This window comes from Paralichthys olivaceus, chromosome 2 (genome assembly GCF_024713975.1).
Source record: "Paralichthys olivaceus isolate ysfri-2021 chromosome 2, ASM2471397v2, whole genome shotgun sequence".
In the NCBI taxonomy this organism is placed as follows: domain Eukaryota; kingdom Metazoa; phylum Chordata; class Actinopteri; order Pleuronectiformes; family Paralichthyidae; genus Paralichthys; species Paralichthys olivaceus.
In genome coordinates, this window is record NC_091094.1 from 25,252,726 (window position 1) to 25,276,311 (window position 23,586).

At 41.1% G+C, this 23,586-nt stretch overlaps 1 protein-coding gene across 3 annotated transcripts in view; it reads left to right on the forward strand.

Annotated features, from left to right (window-relative positions):
- sox13 (SRY-box transcription factor 13) overlaps positions 1 to 23,586 on the forward strand; it is a 44,682-nt gene that overhangs the window by 17,851 nt on the left and 3,245 nt on the right. For 2 of the 3 annotated variants that reach the window (XM_020086285.2, XM_069513223.1), the window contains exons 2-13: positions 6,092 to 6,308; positions 6,420 to 6,522; positions 8,885 to 8,971; positions 9,240 to 9,412; positions 10,607 to 10,675; positions 10,806 to 10,920; positions 13,623 to 13,699; positions 14,312 to 14,477; positions 16,486 to 16,616; positions 18,807 to 18,888; positions 19,703 to 19,873; positions 21,366 to 21,582. In XM_020086285.2, the coding sequence (XP_019941844.1) occupies positions 6,093 to 6,308; positions 6,420 to 6,522; positions 8,885 to 8,971; positions 9,240 to 9,412; positions 10,607 to 10,675; positions 10,806 to 10,920; positions 13,623 to 13,699; positions 14,312 to 14,477; positions 16,486 to 16,616; positions 18,807 to 18,888; positions 19,703 to 19,873; positions 21,366 to 21,582 (1,607 nt within the window). In that variant the 5' untranslated portion in view covers position 6,092. The remainder of the gene's footprint in view (positions 1 to 6,091; positions 6,309 to 6,419; positions 6,523 to 8,884; positions 8,972 to 9,239; positions 9,413 to 10,606; positions 10,676 to 10,805; positions 10,921 to 13,622; positions 13,700 to 14,311; positions 14,478 to 16,485; positions 16,617 to 18,806; positions 18,889 to 19,702; positions 19,874 to 21,365; positions 21,583 to 23,586) is intronic. The other variant, XM_020086287.2, reaches the window with a different exon arrangement.

Sequence of the window (23,586 nt, forward strand, 5' to 3'; positions counted from 1 at the left end):
AAACTAATTGTACCTAAGCACGCCACTTGCAATACAATATTTAACACTGTATTGTGCCTTAGCGCTAGGATGTGTGCAACTCAAAATAAGTAAATAGAAAACATATGGAAACTCGGTACTGTGTGGTGGTATCGTACCTTTTCAATTATGGATTTTGCTCTTTTCTGCACAGCTAAAGCACCAGTGCAACATGTGGCCCTGCAGTGAGTCTGTGGTGCAATGAACTAAGTGTTGTTTTGTTCCCGCAGCTATATCACACCCCCAGGAGATCACTTCAATATGATTCAAAAATAAGCTTTTCTTGTTTCTTCAACATGATCTTAGGTTTATTTTTACAATTTCCGTCTTCACCTTTAGCACTGACATGAACCATCATTTCAATATCCAAGTGACAAGCCAACAAGGAAATTCTATCAATGTGAACAATGAAAGTGATACGTAGGAACAATGACCGAAACTGACTCTCATTTCAAAGCAGTTACAAAAAGTTACGACTGTGTTGTGCTGGCTCTCTGTATACACAAAATTATCAAGACGTGAGAATTAATTGTAACTCATGCGCACACGATTATTATGATAATCAAAAGCAAATCACTTTTTTTTTTGTTTAGCCCACTTTCCGAATAATTTGTAAATTTGTCTCAAAGGACCTACAAGGTCAAAATAAATATGTCAAGGACATCGTCTGCCCTTAAAAGGATAGTTCAACCAAAAATGAAAATTCACTCATTATCTACTCACTACTATGCCGATAGAGGGGTGGGTGAAGTGTTTGAGTCCACAAAACACTGTAGGAGTTTCAGGGGTATGGGCAGCTTTATAGCTAAATCAATTGAAGTGAATGGTGATCACTTCTTCAATGTAAAAAAACAACAGAAACAATTATAAAATGGCTCCTTACTGCTCCTGTGGTGTCATCCAAGTGTCCGTTAGCCCAGACATTCAAATTTGACTGAAACAGCATTTACACCATGTATCAGATTTATATATATCAAACTTCTTTTTTCAAATAATATCCCAGATGTGTGAAGTAATCGGTCCGATTGCTCTAAATATATAAATACTGCCGTGACACTCGTGCGTAGTGCTACGTGATGGATGCACCTGAATGGAAGGATTAGGAGGAAACAACGGTTCAATGATTGCAAAGATTTTTTGTCCCATGAAAATGAATGATCAGCTGATATAGATTCTATAGATCTGTGATCTTGGATCTTTGTGCTGAACTGAGTCCAGTATCACCACTGACAGAATCGAACCAACAAGTTCCCTCACATTCTGACAGAGTGAAGCGATCATATTTTTGCCTCCACCTTTGAATTAGATTATTTTTTATTTCAGGCTCTGTTCTTTCAATCCTCCTCCCTCTCACTCACTGTATTAAAAGCAGCTGCAGCAGTGTATCAGGGTATTTTATTTATCAGTGACATCACTGCTGTCACATCAAATACATTTTCTTTGCGCACGCCATTTACGGCTTTTGTGCGCACGTAGTATGAATGCTACGCAATGTTTTATAAATGATTCAAAAACACCTTCAGGAGTCTCCAGCAGTAGTTTTCGGTCACTTTGTTTTACTTTGTGGAACTGCAGCTGCTCTGAGGTCGTTTATTCTGATTTCTTAGCGGCGTGTGGTGAGCACCTATAAATGCTGGTGTAGGTGATTGGAAAACAGGCCTGAATCAGATAACCTTGTAAGAAGGCATGGCTATTCAAGTCATGCAACACGCACACACACACACACACACATGCACACACACACAAGGTCGAGTTCCACATGGGTGCAGTCAGCTGCAGATAGGCTAAGTGTGTGTTTAACTAGATGAGTGTGATGTGGAGGGAAGCGATAACCTTGACTGGTTTGCATTGTTCTGGCTAAGACGCTAAAGGCATTGTTTAAAAAAAAAACCGCACACCTTGACACATTCCTTGCTGTCAACAGCTCTCTGGGTCGCTGAGATTCTGTGCATACCTCTGCATTGGGTTACACACACACGCGTGTATGTGTATGTGTGTGTGTGTGTGTGGAGGCGTGTGAAAGCCACCTGTGGCAGCTCTATAGTCCAGCCTCTGTGGAACGTAGAGGGGAGACCCAGGAATAACTTCCAGCGTGGGACAAAACTCAGTGTGCTGCCACTGACAGGCCGGACCCCCCACTGTCGCACAATCAACCCCTCGTCGATATCGACGGTTGTTGCTGCGTGTTGGCTAAACAGTTTGCCGCCTTTCCCTCTTGGACCCCCCGTTCTCATTCCTTCCTAATGTTCTGCAAAACCACACCAAACCTGAAAATAGCAATCAGACGAGATTAGGGTGATACATAACCTTGTGGGTTTAAAGCTGCCAATAGCTGATATTTTATTCCAGTGGTTACCACAGATGGCAAGTACAGGGTGTCAGGGTGGTGAGACACTACAGCTGAAGAACGAAGTTGTTCTGTTAAACCTTTGAAACAAGATTAAGACACAGTAAGTGTGATATTAAAGTCAACAGTAGTCAAGCAGGTGGCATCAGATGAGTTGGAGTTGTTGGTCCACCACTTACAGCTGATTTTAATGTGCTGCAGGGCAGCTGCGTGAAATGGTTTTCATACAATTCATGGTCTGAACACACACAGACACACACACACACACACACACACACACACACACACACACACACACACAAACTTCCATTAAGCTGTTAAAGTCGCTCTCCTTTTTGGTAACTGGCTCAATTGGTTGAACATAATTTTTCTGATTTGTACAGATTGGCTCATCAAGAAGTTTAAAGGAAAATATTTTCTTCCTGTCATTTACAGTAAAATGTCTTAAGCAAAAGTCACACAGAAGGAAAAGATATTTTCTCACATTCACGTTGTTTGAATATCATGTTAATATCTTTTGAAATATCCTTTGTCTTCTTGAACAATGGAATGAAGTAAAAACTAAGTTTTTCGGAGAGTTTTATTTAGTTTAATGTCTACTAAGAATGTTAATTGATTTAATAATTGTTAAAATAAAAGTAGAAGAAGGAATGGCCTCAATTTAATCAGTGATAATGATATATATCATGGTACAGTAAAAAGGTTTATATATAAAGTAAGATGGGGTTGTCTGAGTTTGAATAACTCAAAGAGCGCATCCTGTTACACAAGTTTGTGGAAGTTGCTTTGAGCAGTAGATGAAACAGTTGATTTACTAGCAGCTGCAGCAGTTAGCTAGTACATCCACTTGTGTTAAATATTTTACTTGATTCTACCAATTTGTCACCCCACTCTACAATTCAGCTGTTTTGAATCATAAGAACTCCAACGCTAACCCTCAACCTTAAATCTGCTCTTCTAGTTCTTTTATACATGTTATTCCCACTCAGTGCAACTGGAAGGCAGCAGCACATGTGAGATTGTGATTCCTTGTCATCGTTACACAATCGGCCCAATGGACAATAAGAAAATGTTGAAACCATGTCTAGCATCATGGTCCTGAATCAATACCTGAAAATTGTTATTATCCTGATTTCAAATTCTAGTTTTATCATCAATCTTGTATCTAACACATTGGTCATATGACTCACTTGACCATTAGGGAGTGAAATGGACCTTGTTAGTTTTGAGAGACTCAACAGTGTAATGATAATGGCAGAGGTATGTCAACATGGTCTGCATTCATATAACACTTTTCTAGTCTCAAAGTGCTTTACAGTACAGTTTTTTGTTCCATTTACACACATTCATTCATCTATGAGAACGGGAACAGCCATCAGGGGCAATTTGGGGAAGACAGGGATCTAACTGCAGACCTGGTTAGAGGACGATCCGCTGATGACTCACAATGTATTCACCTTTATTTGTAAGACACATATTATCATAGAGATACTAATACTTTAAATAGTTACGTTTGAGAGAGTTAAGTAAGGGGGGCATCTTCTTAGAAGAACTTAAAGGAACCTCAGAGAGTTTTAGACTTCTAGAGGTGCTGTGGAGCTGTTGATAGGCAAATGTTTTGTGTATATTTTAACAGTATCAGCAGGTACAGGTATGTACCCACATGAGTATGCAAGTGATGTCATACACATTCCAGCTGGCGGTGTCACTCTGTTTCACCGACAAATAGTTGGTGGTGGCAGTTTGCCAAGGAGATGTCTAATTGTGCCAGCTAAAGCTAAAGCTAAAAGCACAAGGGAGAGTGTAGCTATAGCAAACATGGTTTGTGTTGCACCAAGTTTTGATCTCATTGCCTCCTCTGTGGAGAAGATCTCCAGCGAGCGACCACAGAGACGCTGAACTCATTGCATCTCTGTTTGTAGCAAATGACCCCGTCTTTACTGTTTCCCCTTCAAAGCTGCATTTTTTTGTGCAGCGTAGAACGCACATAAACATGCACCTACACGTGCACACACGCACATATGACTTTGGAGCCTTAGACCCTGGCAGACAGGTGGCTTTGTTCAGAATCACAGTGTGCAGGCTGGGAGAGCTGGGTGAAGTGGAGTGGTGGGGGGCTCTAATCATTATTATGCTTCCCGCAGAATGGTGGCGCTCCGCTTTTTTTTTTTTTTGCCGTGTTCCCGAGTTGGTCGGCACATTCCGCTGGCATTGTTATCCGGCCTGTTTCCTCCGGCCGGCGGCTTTTGTCAGCCTCTCCCCCATTGTCCCGGCTTCCTTTGTTCCCCGGCTCCAACAATGGCTTTTTTTCTGCCTCTTTATATATATGTGCACTTTTTGCCCTTGTGTGTTCTGTTTGTTTTGTTCTGCTGTCTGCTGTGTTTTTCTTTCCTCCTGCTGCAGAGCTGGGAAATAACACACACGCATACGAACACACACACACACACATACAAGCCCAAGTTGATTGTTCAAGTTCACTGTGGTTCAAACCTCTCTCACTCTCTCTCTCCCTCACTGAGATGTTGTCTGCCTCCCTCCTCTATACCCTCCTATTATCTACTGTCGGACACACTCACTCGCACATACACACACTCAGACAATTAGCATCTGTGACTTTAGCTGATGGTAACACAACCAGCAGCAAACCTTTGACCACTGACCTAAAACAGTGGCCCCTAATTGGAAAGACACACTTCAGAAAGCAGAGACTCCAACCCCCCTTCCTGTCTGGATGAATCTAGTATAATTATAAGTTACATTTTTACAACAACATCTTCCAATCACCTCTGATCTTTCCTTCTTTTTATGACAGCCATCAATGAAAATCAATATTTGTTGCCTCAGTCATTTAGGCTCAGAGGCCGAAATCCCTCTTTCCCCAGGTGCACAGGGTGTGAATGTGAAACATCAGCGAAACTGCAATAGTAGCAACAGCAAAGTGGAAGTGATTGTAATGAGTGAAAAGATCATTAAGTGAAAGGGATGCTGAGAGTCAGTCATGTAAAAATACAGCAGCACAACATTCATGATTTTTGTATTAATTTGAAGAGAGAACAACATTTTATACCAGTTAAAGAACATTTACATTCAGGTCATGCAAAGAAAACAAATATTAATTTTTAAAACTTATCTAACCCACTAAAATCCATCATTCTTTCATTTCACATCCAAAGTTATCTATGTCATGGTCTATATTTTCGGATCATATTTCCATTGATTTCTCAGGGAATAATTATTGGATCTTTATGTAAGTAGACATGCTATTTATGAGGTTAGTGTGCAATTTGGTTCAGATCCAAATTAAAATAAGAATCAAGTGAATTTAAATGTGGTTTTATAAGGGGACTGGCAGAGGTATACGATCTACTAGTGGACATTGAAGTTTGTTCACTAAACTTTTCTTCCTTGGAGTGGCAGCCCCTCGCCAGTAGGGGGTACTGCAGCCCCCTCAGCACCCCTACGTCCAGTGTTCTAGGCTAAAGAGTATACTATTTATTTTGGTGTCCACGAGTTTTCATCAACTTAAGCTTTTTTTGGTTTGGACTGAAACGTTGCTCTGGTTTATGACCAAACACCCACAAAACCCAATATATTCCCATCAGCAACATCGCAATCGACACGTAGGACACCATGGCATACATTCCACAGTAGATACCATTTTGCTTTGCATTGAGCTCAAAGCACCGCTGTGCCTGACAGTTGTGCGTTGTGTTTGTCTTACAATAGAATGGTTGATCCCAGCCCTCCTGCGCTGCACCTCCTCTCCGGCGGGAATGTCAGCATGGCAGGTGTTGGTGTCAAAGTAGAACAGGAGGAGTTCGGTGAAGGAGGAGGCGTCATTACCAACGCGGAACCTCCTAAAACATTTCCCTCACGCAATTGGTCAGGAAGTCAGCCGCTGGAGGCCCGCCAACTAACCCCACCGCTGTCCCGCTCCCCTTCGGTAAGGACATCAGCTGGAGCATCACAGTTTATTATATGTCAAAGAAGTGAACGTGCTTTTCCTGAATCTGCTCTGATGATTTGTCTGTCTTTTTTCTCTGTGTCCTGCCAGGAGGGCTCGCCAGGTAAGGAGCTGACGCACAGGCAGAGCCCCATGGGACTGAAGGAGGTCAGGACACATGATCGACCAGAAGGGCAATCCAACTTCAAGGAAGGTGTGTCTAAAGAACATGTTCCCTCCTTCAGTGTCCGCGCTGCAGCGTCAGGACTAGTGTTCACAGAGCTGCCAATTCAAAAAAGAAAAATATCTCCAGTTTGTGAAGATAGTATTTAGAAGATGAATCATGGCTGTGCACATTGAAGAAGACTTAAGGCCTCCACATGCCAAATACACAAAAGCGGTATCTGTACAAAAGCTTTTAATAGATTTTTGTTATCCTGTTAATTACCTATTCTCATTGGACAGGCAGGCTACAAACATATGATGGTATAGAATATAATGTATTACTGCAAATTAAACCACCCATTAATGTCAGCAGCAGAATTGTGAAACCAAAACAATCATATGTATTATTAACAGATGTGTTACAGTTGTGTCCATATTAAATTACAGCTGAGGGAAACAATTAAGATTTAGCACAGCAGAACATTTTAGTTGGAAGAGCTGATTCTGTTCAACAAAACAAAATGCTGGAGATCAGGTAAAGAAGTAAAGTCAAAGTGCACATTAAGTGTAAGTTAGGCCTGAAAGAGCTGTTTAGAGGAGACATGCTCTCTGAAGACATTTAATAGTATGAGCACTGGTATAATATAGTATAATAAATAGATAATATAGATATAATATAATATAATATCAAGCAACTGACTGGGGCCATTTTACTTTATTTACTTTTAAGATTTAGAATAGTACTTTTAGTATCTTCCCAGTGTAGTATTAGCAAGGGGTAAATTCCGGAGAATTGGTTATGGAGTTTACCCAGAGTTTGCCTTTTACACATGCACAACACAGCAGGAGGTTCTCCGCACAGACACGTTAACAACAATAACAAATCCTCCGCATTATTCTGGCAAAAGACGGAGCAGCCAAGTGCAGCAGACAGAGACTAGGGGAAGTGACGTATTAACTCCGCTGCGGAGATCACATGATTTTGTTTACAGCACCCTCTTCGTCTACAGATGGAGAGATTCCATTCTTTTGTTTTCATTTTTGCGTCCTTTCACGCATCAGAAGAGTCATCAGCCCCCCCGCCCACAGGGAATCCGGCATGTGTTCTCACATCGACTTCTCCAGAATTTCTACAGACTTAATACTTAGAGGCCAGGCGTGTGTCTCAGCAGAGAATCTCATGTTCATGTCTGAATAGAGCTTTAGCCATGTAGTAATTTTGCACATTATTTAATTTGGCTTTAATGAAATAACGTTGTTCTGCAAAAGTAATTACTGGTGTCTTAATGTGTTACAGTGACACTTTGCTTGCTGTTACCAGCTAAGTTACAACAGCTAGGATTGTAGAGGTAGCCTGTGTTTCGTATGACCAACAGTTTTACAGTGTTAATCAGCATGAGTCAGCAGACTTTAAAACAGTGTACGAACCCGACCTGAGCCCAATAACCTGTACCTAGAGTAGATTAGAGCTTGTATTACCTTGTACACTAAGATATGCATCTTTGATAAAATGCAAAAGAGAAACTATTGTGAGGTCACATAAAAGTATTGCAAGAGAACGCAAAACTAATCCTCTTCGAGGGCTCTGTAGTGGACACCAAATTCTGCCATTTTTCCAATTTGCATATAGTGACTCTTTTTAACTGAGGTTTGATTTGTGTCTATCATTGATCTGAACACATTTCATCAAATCAATTCAAACTGAAGCTGATGCAGTTTTTTAGACCAGAGAGTGTTTGCTGCACTTTATACAACTCAGTACTCACCATTCGAAACCTTTGTATCAGTGCAGATCCACAGTCTGTGCACCTCTGACCTCATCATTCTCTCTCTTGTTCACACACTGCATATACAGGTCCATACAATTTTCTCATCGGCCAGGCTTTGATGACTCCACATCTGATGGGTTTAAGTGCACTACCTTCTGCTGCTATTCAGCATTAAACAATAAAGCCTGCTGGAAATCGATGTGTAGAGTGACAATTTTCGAGCAAAGCGAGGATGCTGTTTGGTTCCTGAATGGGTTTCAGGGAATCTGGGTGCTTTTTGTTTTTGTACGATTTTGTTCAGTCCCCCACATGCGGAGGAGAAGGCTGCTCTTCAAGATGCTCCTGAGACTCTGCCTGCCCTCAAGTCTTTCACCAGCCTGCACTCCTCGCCTTAAATTTTTCTCAAATTCTCCCTACTCACTGACCTTGGATTGTTCCTCTGCCCAAATATTGATCCACTCAAACACTCAAAACTTCTCCCAGACACACACTCTGCCCTTCGCCACCTCAAATGCCTTCTTCAATCAATGCCATTAGGGAGGCGGAGGAGAGGCTGAGAGAGAAGTTTGGCGTAAGATGGATTTTATTCGAAGGAAAATATTTTTCAGGCATCTAATGTAGCCTGTTGTGTCCTGTTAACAGTAATGCCCACCATTGAGAAGCTGCTGAATGCTGACTGGAAGGAGAAGCTTCTGGATAAAAGCACAGTGGGGCCAGGACAACTGAAAGGTCAGCTTTCAGACACCGTCTTATACCATTTATATAGAGTAGAATTATTTCACACACATTTGTGCAAGTACCTGCTTTATGTTTTAAATCTGCTATTAACATAATTTGCCTTAGTTCAAATGTGATACCTGGCTGTGTGAAATATTTTGTGGGTGAAATTATTGGTTTTTGCTTGTGTGCTTTCTAAAATGAGGATACATTGTGACAACAAACATAGTAAGATAACATTTAACATAACATCTGACCCCCCCCCCCCCCCCACACACAGGAACCCAAGAGTCTCTGGCGGAGAAGGAGCTCCAGTTGTTGATGATGATCAACCAGCTGAGTGGTCTGAGGGAGCAGCTGCTGGGGGCGCACTCTGAGCAGAGGAACATGGCCGCCCTGCTGCTGGAGAAGCAGCAGCAGCAGATGGAGCTGGCTCGACAGCAGCAGGAACAGGTACAATCCAGGCATCTGCCGTAGAACATCATCAAGACAAGCAAACATGGTGTCACTTTAAAACAAATTTCTGTGTCTGCACTGGCTGCTATCCTTATCTTGATAACAGCTGTAATTGGACCTTCTGACTAAACAGACCCAGGAACTGAGCCTGTTTGTGTGAAGAAGCGTGAAGATTATGCAAATCAGACGTGTATAACTGTAAATTGATCTCTGTTTGACGTGTCATATTTGCATTGATGTATTATTTTTCTGTGGTGTTCATGACTGTTTTGTTTGAATGAAAGTTAGAAAGGAGAAGTGAGGATATGATCAGTTTACACTCTGTCTTCACTTATATGGATATTTTGCAGAACAAGCTTTTTTCTTCCGTGTTTAGTCTCATTCATTCACAAACAGAGTTTTAACTCACTAAGATTTTGACAAACACCTTCTGAAGGGCAGATATTCAGAAACTCTGTGTGCACATGTGTAACGGAGCGCTTGGGAAAGAATGACATCACAGCTTAACTCATACATGCCCATGCACCAGAGACAGCAACAATGGCACGTAATTACCTGTTTGGGTAACACTGCTTTGTCTGTTTATACATTTGCATCTAAATTTATCTTTTCTGCTCCACATTACCGGTATTCATAACCTTGCTCTATATTACTCGGACCACAGTGTTCTTCTCTGGTATTCGATGAATCATTGATGTAGACTTTTTTCTTTGTGTTTTAGCATTTTACTATCTCCTCACTCTATTTACCTTTACTTTATTCTCATGGTACTACAACATTATTCTTGTAAATTTACAAGAATTTAGTTGTAATAATATTAGTTTAAGTCGTCATATATTTTTTCTCCTAAATGATTCACTCTTTTCTCGCAATATTCTCAGAATATGATGACTATATTTAATCAATTTTTCAGATATGTTTTCATATTCCTAATACTTCCCCATTGGTCAAAGACTCAAAACTAAAAGTAGGTTCCAAAAAGTTTCTTGGATTAGTTGCTGTCATTGAAAACATCCAAACTGGCTTCACTTAAATATAATATAATCAAATGTAGTAGTGTGGTGTGTTGTGGTGTTTCGAGCTGAGATGATGATTAAACAATGGACCATGGCCATCCACACTGGGTGCACTTGTGTCACTGTGTCAACTGAATACCCTCGTGTGTGAAAATGAACATGTCCTGTGTCTCAGATCGCCAAACAGCAGCAGCAGCTGATCCAGCAGCAGCACAAGATCAACCTGCTCCAGCAGCAGATCCAGGTCAGCTCCTCTCAAGACACTCACACATCGCCACACATCACAGCACGAGCAGCAGGGGATAACACCTCTGCATGAGCTGATCAGAAACCTGAGCTTTTATGTAAGGTGTGTTTGTCCTGCCCTGTCCCAGCAGGTGAACATGCCCTACGTGATGATCCCGGCTTTCCACACCAGCACCCAGCCCCTCCCGGTCACCTCTGACCCCCAGATGACCCTGCCATTGCAACCAATCCCCTGCAAGCCAGGTCAGTCATCAAGCTAGTAGAGCGGTGTCATGGTTACCAGACTCGTTTGATCCAAATGTGGAGGGTTTGAGATACACAGTTGATGGCTCAATTAAACTGGAAGAGGACACAAGATGATGTCATTCAAAAAGTGCCCACCAAATTACAACAATATGAAAAAGAGAATAGAAATAGGACAGCTCTGTCTCAAACTGATTGAATTGAGGAAGATTACAGTTTCCTCATCACACAGACCTGATATTTGAATCTGCCTCCTCGTCAGTTTCTTTTATGTCTGGTTCTTGTGTAAGAACTGGAATCTGATATTCCTCTCTCCAACTTGCGTGGCTGTGGCTCAGGAGTCAGAGCGGGTCGTCCACTAACCATAAGGTCGGCAAATTAATCCCAGTCTCCCCCAATCTGTCCAACAGATTCTCATGGGACCTTCTCATGGGACCATGCCCAAGAGGTGGTCCCATGATATATATGTTTTCAGGATGTAGCCTGAGAGGATAAGAAGTGCATTCTTATGTGAATCTACTGAAATGATTCTTCTATTATACAATTGAGGGCCTGTTTGATTTCTTTCTGGCACAAATCACTACACAATGGTTGACAATAATATCAGGTAGGATTTTACAACTCTGGAAATTCTTTTTATTTTGATCAGTAATTTGCTTGATTCTATTTAATCCAAGGCTTCCATACACTGACAGCACTGGGGTTTATCAGTTCTTTCATATTCTATTCTTACATGGCCTATTATGAAGGGTGAATGAGCACTTGACTAACCTGACAATGACTACGTTCTCTGAAGGCCAGAAAGTTAGTGCTGAAAAGTTGCTGTCACCGTCACTATGGCTCGTAGAGCCTCCATCCATGCTGGTACATCCTTGCGCTCGAGTGCTTTTCACGAGAAATTTCAGCATATTTGTGTACTTCAACTCAAGGCCTGTATTCCAGAGAAATGAAAAGGCATAGGTGAGATACAAACGTAGACTTCAATTGAACAATATGGCAAATAGCACCTTTCATACACTCATGCTTGTACAGTTAGCAGGCTATAGAGGGCACCGCTTAGGAGGGCGCAGCTTTGTGCAGTCTTGTTTTTTACAAGTCTTAAAAGCTGTGCTCGTGGGTGACCTTGTCTTCTCTATCTTTTCAAACCAAACTGATACAGACAGTCTTTAAAAGATTGTAGGTGGAATTCATGGATAGCCATTCATTTGCTTTCTTTATTTGAAGAAATGTGTGTGCTTCAGAATGTTTTGACGGATGAAGGCTGGAGGACTATGGAGTTGTGTGGAAGAGGCCAGCTGAAGCTACAAATTTGAAATCCTGTTTCCTCTGCTACACTCTTTAATTTCATGTTGGTAGAATCTTTTTATTTGCTTGTTCATTTGCATTATACTTTGTAGAGTTTCTGTCTCATTAGCACGTGGAGATAAAACATTTTCTAATTCAGAATTTTTAATGTGCTTTTTACATACAAAGAGTATGAACATGTAGTTGGTTTAAATGTATCTTAGCCCATGCAGTGTGCGCTAGAGTCCTGCACAGGTCCATTTTTGTAAATTCAAACCCGAAAAGCTCCACATGGAATGCAACCTGTTACCTTTAATTATCTCAAAAACTGCTTTCAGACATGCACTGAATTGGTAGAATCTTAAGACTGGAGGGGTTGTATGTGGGAACACCTCAAGTCAGCGGCTCTGGATTTTCTCTGGAGTTTATCGTGTAATTTTGAGTGGACATGAAGGGGTCAGAGGTGTAAGAACAAATCCGTACAGCTGACTCATATAAGATGATTTAGATGTTACATTCAAATTCTCACCCGCTGCCCACCTGTATTTAATTGTACCTGTGCCTGAACCTGTGAATTTAAGTGAATATGATTTTTAATCGTTACACAACTGATCCAGTGCAGGACTCGGATTTGCAGTGCACCACATCTGGATGTTGTGTTACTTCACCTTTACCCATGAATATCTCCGTCAGTGAGTTGTCAAATCTAAAATGCTTACACACATTCCGGCCTGATCTCTTTGTTGTTCTACTGAACGGGCAAGTCATGGCCTGTTTTGACTATTAGACGATTTACCACGAGCAAATAGAAATGTGTCTAAGATTCAAGATTATGCTTGATGATAACTGTCCCTTTAATAGTCACTGTTGCTATTTGAGTTAGACAAAGCTAAAAACTGCCAGAAATAAAGTAGTGAGCTGAATTTTTAAAGTAATCATGATATTCCTGCTGGACCCTGACACCATAGATCATCACTAGGCTGGTTTAAATCATATTTATTAGACTTGTTGCTATCATTAATAACATCTTTACACTCTTATTGTTTCATTATAACTGTCAGAGCTGAAACCTGATGGTGCATAACTATTCCTGGTCCCCCTCCCTTTTTCTCTGCTCACCCCAACCAGTCAAGGCAGATGGCCGCCCACATTGAGTCTGGTTCTAGAGGTTTCTTCCAGTTATTGAAGGGAGTCGGTAAAGTGCTGCTCATTGTGGCAACTGTTGGGTTTCTCTGTAATTTTTAAGGTCTTGACCTTCTATTTAAAGTGCCTTGAGATAATGTGTATTATGATTCAGCCCAAACAAATAAAACTGAACTGAATAATTTTGCAATTTGTTATATTCAGCACATTTAAATCTGTGTTTCTAAGTTTGATCTTCAACCAGTGACATTGTTTGTCATCCTCATTCTCCACAGCCATGGACTATCCTATGCAGCTGATACCGAACCCTCACCCCACCCCTGTGAAGAGGAGCAGCGGTTCTTTCCGACAGGTACAACGTCATCACAAAATTACAATGAATTATATGTCAACTGTGAAAATGTTCATCTCACTGCATCAAATTAAAGCCCTAAGTTCAACACAAACAGTATTTGTAATGCATTCACCACTGGAGCAGGAACAGTGGATTATGTGTTCACTTACTGTTTATGTATGAGTGTATGTATTGCGATCTGTGTGTAGGTGGTGTAGATAAAGGAAAGCTCTCCCGATTAAACAGATAATGTAGCCTCTTGGTATTTTGAAGCTGAAAAGCCTTTAGAATACACCACACCCTCTGTCAGAGGGTTAATGTTTGTAGTTTAAGTGTGTGTGAATGGGTTCCTCCGTGTGTGTGTGTGTGTGTGTGTAGTGTGTATGCAGGATGAAGTGTATTTGAATGACTTGTTCTCAAGCAGAGAAAGACCAACACAAAGGGGAGAGAGGATGAGGTGAGCATGAAGACAAAAGACCAGAAACGCTACAAAGGTGTGACAGATGCGCTCCGACACGCCAAATCTACCATGCAGAACCGGAATACGTGCACACTCTCGCCCTTTACAGTTAAGCCTCAATGTGTGTGAGTGGCCCCACCCTTATTCATCTGCTCTTACTGTGTGTTTAGGAGGCGAGTCAACCATTGAACCTGACCTCCAAGCCAAAGGGGATGGAGCTAGGGAAGACGCCCAGTCCACAGAGCCTAGAGCTGGGATCGCTGGCACTGCAGGGGGCTTACAGACTCAGGGACCTCCAGAGAGAAATGTCCCACAGTCCACAACGATCTGCCCTCAGTGAGTTCCATTGTGATGGGAATGCATAGTCACGAAGGAGACAGAAAAGAAAAACATCCTCACATCTTCTCTGAGGATGTGCAAATCAAAGTTGCGGTGTCAGAAACTCTCTGTTTTTTCGGCTTTGTTATGATTACAGGGTTTAAGAGGCCACCTTCGTGCTTACAGATCATGTTCTTAAAGATACTCTGAAGAGCTGGTGACTACTAGTAGTACTATGGAACAATGCTTTTGACAATATGTCCCCATTTGCACACAGGTTATGTGATAAACACACTATGTCCATACTACGTTTTCTGTGTTTTCAAATGAAAAAAATCTCTGTCCACACATGTTTTTTTGCTCTGCTTCAGTTTTAATCCCCGTCCATACCAACAAGACACTAAATACATATCACATGACCGCTCACGTGCACTGGGCATGGGTGTGTTTACAGGAATTGATTGAATATTATCTTGTCTCCTACACATGTAGACAGTTGTATCATTGTAAAAAAAAACTTTGGAGTAATGTGGACGCCGGGTGTATCAATAGGAGAGTTGTCTTTTCAAACAAATACAAACTCTGGTTTTCTCCTCAGTCTTGGTATTGATCTTATTATACCACTGATTCACAATTGTTGGTGGTAAAGCATCAACAAATTTTGCAACTTGTCAATAAAGACAGGGAAGAAAAGAATTCTGAGCTTGCAAACAATCCAACAAACAATTTATAATTCTTTTAAAAATTGGCTTTGGAGATTTTGGAGGAAGGAAATAAGGTTCCAGGGACATAATGTTGATGGAAACATAATGTAGAAAACAAGATACCTTTAAAGTCACTGTGTGTACAATGTCTTTAGAATTATTCGTAATCTTTCACTATCTAGTAGCATATTTGTTTTAATCGGCACATAGCAGCTTAAAATGAAAGGAGTAAAACCTTCACTGATTCAACCCACAGCTTTTATACTTGGTGGTGTTTTCCACCTCTTTCATTTAAAACATGTCATACAGGGCAATAAAAGCAATGCATTCCACATTTCTAAAGCATATGCTTTGCCATAAACAAAAGGAACAAAAGGGAAGTCAGCGTTGGCTCCAGTTGCCAGAGAGTTAATAGACAAGTGAGCTAGGAGAGCTTTCAGAACAGTACCACCCCCAGTGTTTGATTGACAGATGATGTGTGATCTGAGCAGACACACCACAGTAATGATCGCCTGGCAACAAACATGTGGTTAACTTCAAAGCAGGATCTCTGGGTTATCACCCTGGAAATGAAGCTTTTTGGACCTTTACATACGCAGGAACAGCTGAGTGGTAAAGCTACTTTATGTATGTAGAACTAGTAACTGTGAGACAAAAGCTCAGGCAGCAGACCCTCTACATAGCTAGTTCTTCTTTACTTTCACGACAGACTGACACAGATACCTTTAGGCTCTCGTCTGCACCAATCACAGCTGTACTTGAGATACTGTACTTTATATACACATGAAAGACAAAATGTACCATCATGTCACATGATAAGCAAGTAATGGACATACAGTATTTACCCAATGGAGACGTCCTCCTGCTTCTATTCTGGATCTGATTCAGGCTCAAACGTATGGATGGATTAAAGAAGTGCAATGATGTTCTGTCACGTACCATTTTCTGTGTTTTACTATCAGCTATCAGGACCTTCACACAGGTGGTCAAACGCTGGGTTAACTTGGCCAGTCAGAAGAAAGTTCACTTTTAAAGAGGCCTGAGCAAATATTGCCTGTTTCAGTAGAGGCTCAATGTGAGGTCTATATAACCGGCAGTTTGAGATGAATAAGAACTTTTTCTTGTAAGAACTGTGAATCTTGCAAAGCTATTGTTGGGGAATAAAAAAATGATTTTGTATATTTGAAAAGCACATTGTCATCGGTATATTTTCATCATAGCTGCCTCTGACAATTTATCTTCCTCTGGCTAATGCCATTTTTTCCTCAAAACGCTCCACATAGTTGTTTACTTCATGGTCGCTTGGTGCTTTTTGTCTGCAGGTTTCCTTGGAGACGGCGATGTGGTCACCCAGGCCATCCACGATGCCCAGCTGCTCCTGAAGAGCAACAGCAGCGGCGGGCGAGAAAGGGAGAGAGACAGGGACAGAGAGAGAGACGGCGGGGAAAAGATGGTGAGTTGATCCTCCCCCAGTTAACACACAAACACACACTTGGACTGCCCGATATCAGGAAGACATGCGATAACGTTGTTGAATGTTGCAAAGATGATATGTCTTGCGATAAATATACCAATGCTCAAGTATTTCTGCTTTGGTTTCTAACATAGACCCCATACAGTGATTAGCCTACGCAGACATTGAAAAACATGAAAAGCATTATTTCCATTTCAACAACATGGTTTTATTAAGAAAAATCCACTTGGCTAGGGACGCAGGGAGCCATGCACAGCTCCACTAAGTCCACTTACAGTGTTAATGAGTCTTTTCATACATATTTAGAACATAACAATTTTTACAGTTTTTTTGCAGCTATGTCAGTGATGTACTGCTCCTTTATATGTCTCTATCATTCACACTGTACACTGCGCCAACTGCATCAAGCCAAACTGAGCATACCCAGTCTGGATTTACACATATGTTAGTGAACAAGAAGGGCTGATGAATGTGCGCGCTTCTCTGAAGAAAGATTTAACAAATTTAAGTAAAGTGTCGATCATTATGTGATGATCAGTGTTGATATTTCGGCTTCATTTCAAACAAATGATTAAACTCTAGCGAGTCAGAGACGTCAGCTGAGTCTGTGAGAGAGAGAAGAGAAAGTTAGAGAGAGAGAGCGAGAGAGAGAAAAGTGAGCGATGTTACCTTTCCCTTTAGTTCTGGTTCTATAACAAAGAAGCTACGCAATTCTTTTATATTAATCAACTGCTAATAGATATTGATAACGACAAAATGTTTTTGGGCCATTTGGGGACAATAGCAACATGTTGTGGACACTGACATCACCTTTTACATTGATGTGGCTAGCATGTTAGCAGTTTGGAATTAGTGACAGAGCAACAGAGCAAGATTATCATTCATGTGGACTCAACCTGATGAATGTAAGTTCAATATTCACACTGTTTTAGCTCCGTTTTTGGCCTCCGCCAACTCCTGAGCAAGATATCCAGGTCTTTAGCTGCTAAATGCTGCAGTATGTCCATACTTACTAACATGTGGAGGTCTAATCAGGGGTCAGAGTCAGGTTTAGTGTTACAGGGAGTCTTGCCCCTCTTGAGGATTTAACTGACAGGAGATTATCCCAGCTGTAGTAACCACACAGTATTTTAGGTGTTGCCCTCTGGAAGGTGCAGATATGTAAACACTGCACAAAATAGACAAAGAAGTTATGTCTCTGCTGATTCCATTATTAATAAGAAAAGGGCTGTATTATTGAGTAAAGATTTTACTTGCTGCTGTTATTGTACTTTTTGTTATTCATGTTCTACACTAAAAAAATAATAAATAAAGTTGTTTTAACCACGTAACATTACATGGAAATTGTGCTCTTACAAATCTTAGGTCTCATCGTGCATCTATCTAGATTTGTCATTCATGTGCAATCTATTCAAACTACTTGAAATTATGTATTTCATCTGGAACCCAATTGTAACAATCCTTGTTTTCTATTTTTTGTTTTGGTTGTTTTAAAAATTGTCATCTATTCTGGTCTTGGTTTTCACGCTCTGAGGTGGCTCAAGCTCCGGTCCCTGCCTCATCCTGGAGCAACAGCTGCTGCAGCCTCACAATACCACAAAGGCCTCAGTGTGGCATTGACTGAGCCACCTGCCCTCTTCTCTTTGTCCTCCATAATACTGTACTCTGTGGCTCTCCTCCTCCACTCCATTATCCCGCTCCATCGGGCCTTTGCTGCTTTAACACCAGTACTGTTGACTGACCTATTTTGGTATTCCACTCCAGCGCATGTGGGATAAATAATGTTTTACAGCAGGAGAATAAATGATAGATAATATGGCGATGGTGCGATAGCTTTGCAAATTCAGAAGTTGTTACATTCCCATCTCTGCCTTGTCTCCTTCACCTTTCCTCCCTCAAACAATAAACATCATTCTTCCTCCTCCGTGGTGTTATAAATCCCTTTCTTTGCATTTACAGCTCTGCATTTAAACAGCAGCTGATAAAGCGAACGTTACCTTAAATAGCAACCCATGTAACACATGTGTGCCACAAACACACCCCTCAGGCATTGGGTCATCTTTTACTGCGGTCCAAATTCAAATATTCCCTTTGTGCTCGAGTGTGAATATTTGTGTGCATGTGCTGCGTGTCTGACTTCACCTGTCTTTGTCTTCTTTATGACCACAGGAGTATAAAGAGTCTCCTGAGCAGAGGGACGACAGACATGGCCGGCCCAACCCAGAGGACCACCTCAGCAGTGACTCTGAGGGTAGGTGTCCCCGGAGGAGCCTATTTAGTACTCTTCAGTGTTAGGAAGTAACACATTGATGCTAATAAGTAATAGGTAGTATAACTAGTGGTGTTATTTCAAAGCCAGTGCACTGGATACCATTATAAACTTGACTATTATTCCCTCCTCAAGATATCACTCTGACATGTAAGGTATCTTAAATTAACTTCCATCATCCCCAGATTCTTATATATCAATAAACATATTGTAAGGATGTAAATACAAAAGTATTTTTGTACGTTTCTTGTACAAATATCAGGATGGAATATGTAGGTGAGCAAAGTGAATCATTGTTCGTGCTAACATGTGTGCTAGCTGGTAGTCTTGACATACATGTGTCCATACAATGTTGTTTTTCAATAATCCACTTTAAATCCATTGTAAAGTTGAAAAAAACTCACGTGTCACAAGCAGGTATTAAGCCACAGAATCGTCTATATTGTATAACAAACTTTAACTAGTCATAGGAACCGTGTGACTGATATTAAATATATATATATATATATTAAATATCCAAAAGGCTACAGTGTACATCTTCAAAGAACAAATGAGAACACATAACTTGAGCTTATTCTTGCCTCATACAATTGTAACCGATCAACAGGATGTTTGTATGTGAAGAGAAACTTTACCTTTAATGAGTCTAACCAGTATTAGAATATTCACACCCAAAGGTTAATAACAAGTAGTGTACCCCTCCCTGTGACGGAGACATTACATTTAAGAAAGAATTGATGACATATTCCAGCTCCAGTTTAGTGTGGTCCTCTGACTGTAGCCCTCTCCCCTGTAGGTGCTCTGTCCGTTTCTGTCCCAGGCAGCTACGCTGAGGCCCGGCCCCCTCCCTCCTCAGGCCACATTAAGAGACCCATGAATGCCTTCATGGTGTGGGCCAAGGACGAGCGCAGGAGGATCCTGCAGGCCTTCCCTGACATGCACAACTCCTCCATCAGCAAGATCCTGGGTGAGCCCTGCACTGGGTAGGGGTGGGTTTCACTCTGTGTCTCTATTCTGAGACACTGTCTGGCACATGTGAGGACACAAATATACATCTGCTGCTCCGACCGACACACACACACGCATGCACACACACACCTATTTCTGTATGGTGTGATGGGGTGATGTTAATGAAAATGTAGTGATCATTAAAACAAACATGTTCAGTGTAATACCACATCTGTTATAAAGGACAAACAGTTTTCTCCTACATTTGGAAAACTGAAATCATAATGGAACAGTCTCATGCTAAGCACTTGGCCTGGTATCATGGTAAAATGTGGCCCTGGAAACATTTACTCCAGCAGTAACTACCACTTTTGGGGTCTGCCTCCCTCCCTGCCTATCTATCTGCCTGTTTCTCTGCTGCCCTGTCCGTCTGTTTGTCTGCTTCCTTGTCTGTCTGTCTGACTCCGTGTCTGTCTTTTTGTCTTTCTGCCTGTTCCTCTGCATTCCTGTCTGCCTGTGGACAGATTTCTCATTGTGATTGTGTCAAAACTGTAAAAAATACAAAGTGTGTACAGATGTGTTACAGGTGTGTCAACGATAGTCCTGGTCTGATCCCTGAGTACTCAAGTAGTACCATTAATAGTTTAATAGAGTACTCATGGATTGGAAAGTTGTTGGAACGTTGACTGCATTGCTGCAGGTGTGATCCCATCACAAGTTGGTCTCTAGTGTTGGCTCAGATCACATATGTCTCTGGATCATTAGATAAAATGAGGTCTCAGACTCGGTTGACCATGTTGGTTAGCAGAATGTAATGGTCACATTGATGTTATTTATCATCCACTGCTCAACAAAAAGTGAAACTGAAAAAGTGAGGAGTTTGCAGTGACTCTTCCTGCTGCAAACTGAGCATATTCTTTTCCTCTTGTTCTACTGTACTCTGCACTGAGAAAGGCCTCTGGAGACATATTTGTTGTTTACTGCTCGTGTTCAGGCCACAGTCACTTAATTTTAATGACTCGTCAAGACAGTTTTGGAACATTTAGGGATGTTTCATTATCTTGCAATTACCACTTGTGGCCAGAGCAACTGCTTATTCAGCAGAAGTCACACAGGCTAGTCTCACTTTAAAAGGGACTTGAGTCAAGTAAGTTTTAATTGTGATATTGAGGTAAGTTTGTAAAAAGTGTTGCCCATGATCTTCTTTATTTTGTATGAGATTGATACAAATCAAAAGATAACTGCATTTTAAAGGTTTTTTAAAGGCAACTTTTAAAGTTTGACCTAAATTTGACTTAATGTTAACTGAATTCTAACTTAAAGAAAATTTGACAAAAGGCAAAATTATGTTATCCATTTTGCCTCTATTGGACGCAGACAAGAAATGACATGAGAAAAGCCTTAACTGGTGTCTTGTGTTGAATCGTACACGTCTGTGTGAATGAATTCTCCTCGTCTGTTCATTCACTCTTACCCTCATGCTCCTTGTACCAATACATCTTTGTCTGTAGGTTCCAGGTGGAAGTCCATGTCCAACCAAGAGAAGCAGCCTTACTATGAAGAGCAGGCGAGGCTGAGCCGGCAGCACCTGGAGCGCTACCCAGACTACAAGTACAAACCCCGGCCCAAACGGACCTGCATTGTGGAGGGGCGGAGGCTGAGGGTGGGGGAGTACAAGGCCATGATGAAAAGCCGTCGGCAGGAACAGAGAGCGACCTACACACACAGGTAGAAACCAGTACACCCAAACACACACACAGGCCAGTTCGCTCTGAGTGTGCACACAACTTGAGATAATGTGGCTGAATTTGTCCCTGGAAGAAAACACTGACAATTCACTCAATTAACAGGAGTTTGCTCTACACCTCCCAGAGCTCTTCTTTATTCTTGAAACACAAACAAACGTAGAGTACTGATGCAGCTCGGCTGTTTTCACTCTGTCCTCGGGGATGAATAGCATCCGTCGCCATTGTTGCCGGTAAATCCTTCAACTCAGTTAAGCTGCAGCAGTTGGAGTTTGGAACTGTTAACAGTGGTTGGTTTTTAGTGGTTTTCTGCATCACTGATGTTTTTCTTTGAATCACAGATGTACTCACCTCATCTTTTCTCTGTGAGACTCTTTTGAGAAAGAAACATTTTTGTTACTTGATTGAAATCCAAAGGAGGTACAGAGATGTTTTTTATTTTGTCGTTCTGGTTTCTAGTTTGTGTTGTGTTGCTTTTAAACTGAGGACACTTAACAGAAATTAACAAACAATTTTGCACATCACTGTTGCAATATTGGTGTGGGAGGACACGTAAAACAGGTCATATTAACTTCAGTTTCAATAGCCAGACAGACAGTTAACCAAGTAAACAAGCATCCACACCTGTTCGATTTTACTGAGTCCTGTGTAATTCCACTGTTGCGTACTTTGACTTTGTACGTAAGTCCTTGATTTGAAACATAGGAAAGTGTTGAGGACTGGTTCACAGTCATTTTTAACCACAACTCAACGCATGGAAGGGTGCTATCATTAGCATGACTAACCTATTGCTTTAATGTGGGACAAAGCGTCACCACCACCAGGAATAACTTGCAATGCTATCCATTGACTGCATGTAAAAATGGATGGCATGACTGCTCCCCAAAAGTGAAGCCAAAGCCAAATCACCCCCTTAGATTGTGTCATTGTAGTTGTTATCACACTGATATACGCATGTTCATGTTCATAGTATCCATGTTTCTGAAAAGTTGAGTATTAATTTATTGTATAAAAATTGGGTGAAATGTGATGATTGACAGCTGAGACTGAAACGTTCAAGCATTAGATTGTTGAGACCTTGAAACCAACTGCAAACTGATCAAATGACGTTATTGGCTAAAGAAGGTAATGTTCGTATCTGGGATATTTTGGCTTTATTTCTGGATAGTGGCGTTGTCCATCCTTATACACAGTCTAAGTTAATAGTAGCAAGCTAATGCTAACTGGTTGAACTTAACCTTTTGATGTCTTCACGGTTGACAAAAATAGAAACAAAGGACCCTCCCAAATATTAATACTTATGTAGATTGATATTATAATCATCAGTTTAGTGTCTGAGAACTGTTGTCATTTTGATGAATTGCTCTAAATATAATTTGGGAAATAATATCCCTGACCTTCAGCTACAGCTGTGGTGTCCGATCACAATAATGGATTTGACTACAAAACAAATCAAAACATAGTTACTGAATTCATCCAGAATGGACTGAGAACCCTGGAGACAATTCATTTAAGCTGTTGACAACTTAACAGCACCATAATCTGTAGCTTTTACTCTGCACGAGCAGCGCATGGAACAGAATTTCTAATTCACTGGACATTTTTTGCATGTAGTGAATCTTGGTAATCGCAGTTAAACTTTTCCTTTACATTGTTCAGTACCAATTCTCCCTCCTTTGACTTTTTTGATCACAGAACTAGGTGCATTTTTTCATATTTCTACTTGATTTCACCAGCAGATATTTATATAAGCAGAGGTGCTTCACCTAACATGAATGCACGTCCAGAAGCAGAGGGGCCTTGAAATACTGTCGCTCCCTGCACCACGCCACTCGATTGTGGCCATAGAAAACATCCACGCAGAATCTCAGGCGCTCTGACCAAAATAGTTTTTCTCTTTTTTTTCAAAAACAAAAAAGTCTTTGCAATCTATATTTCCTCGCACAAAAATGAGAATTACAATTTTGGCTCAACTTCTTTTGAAAAC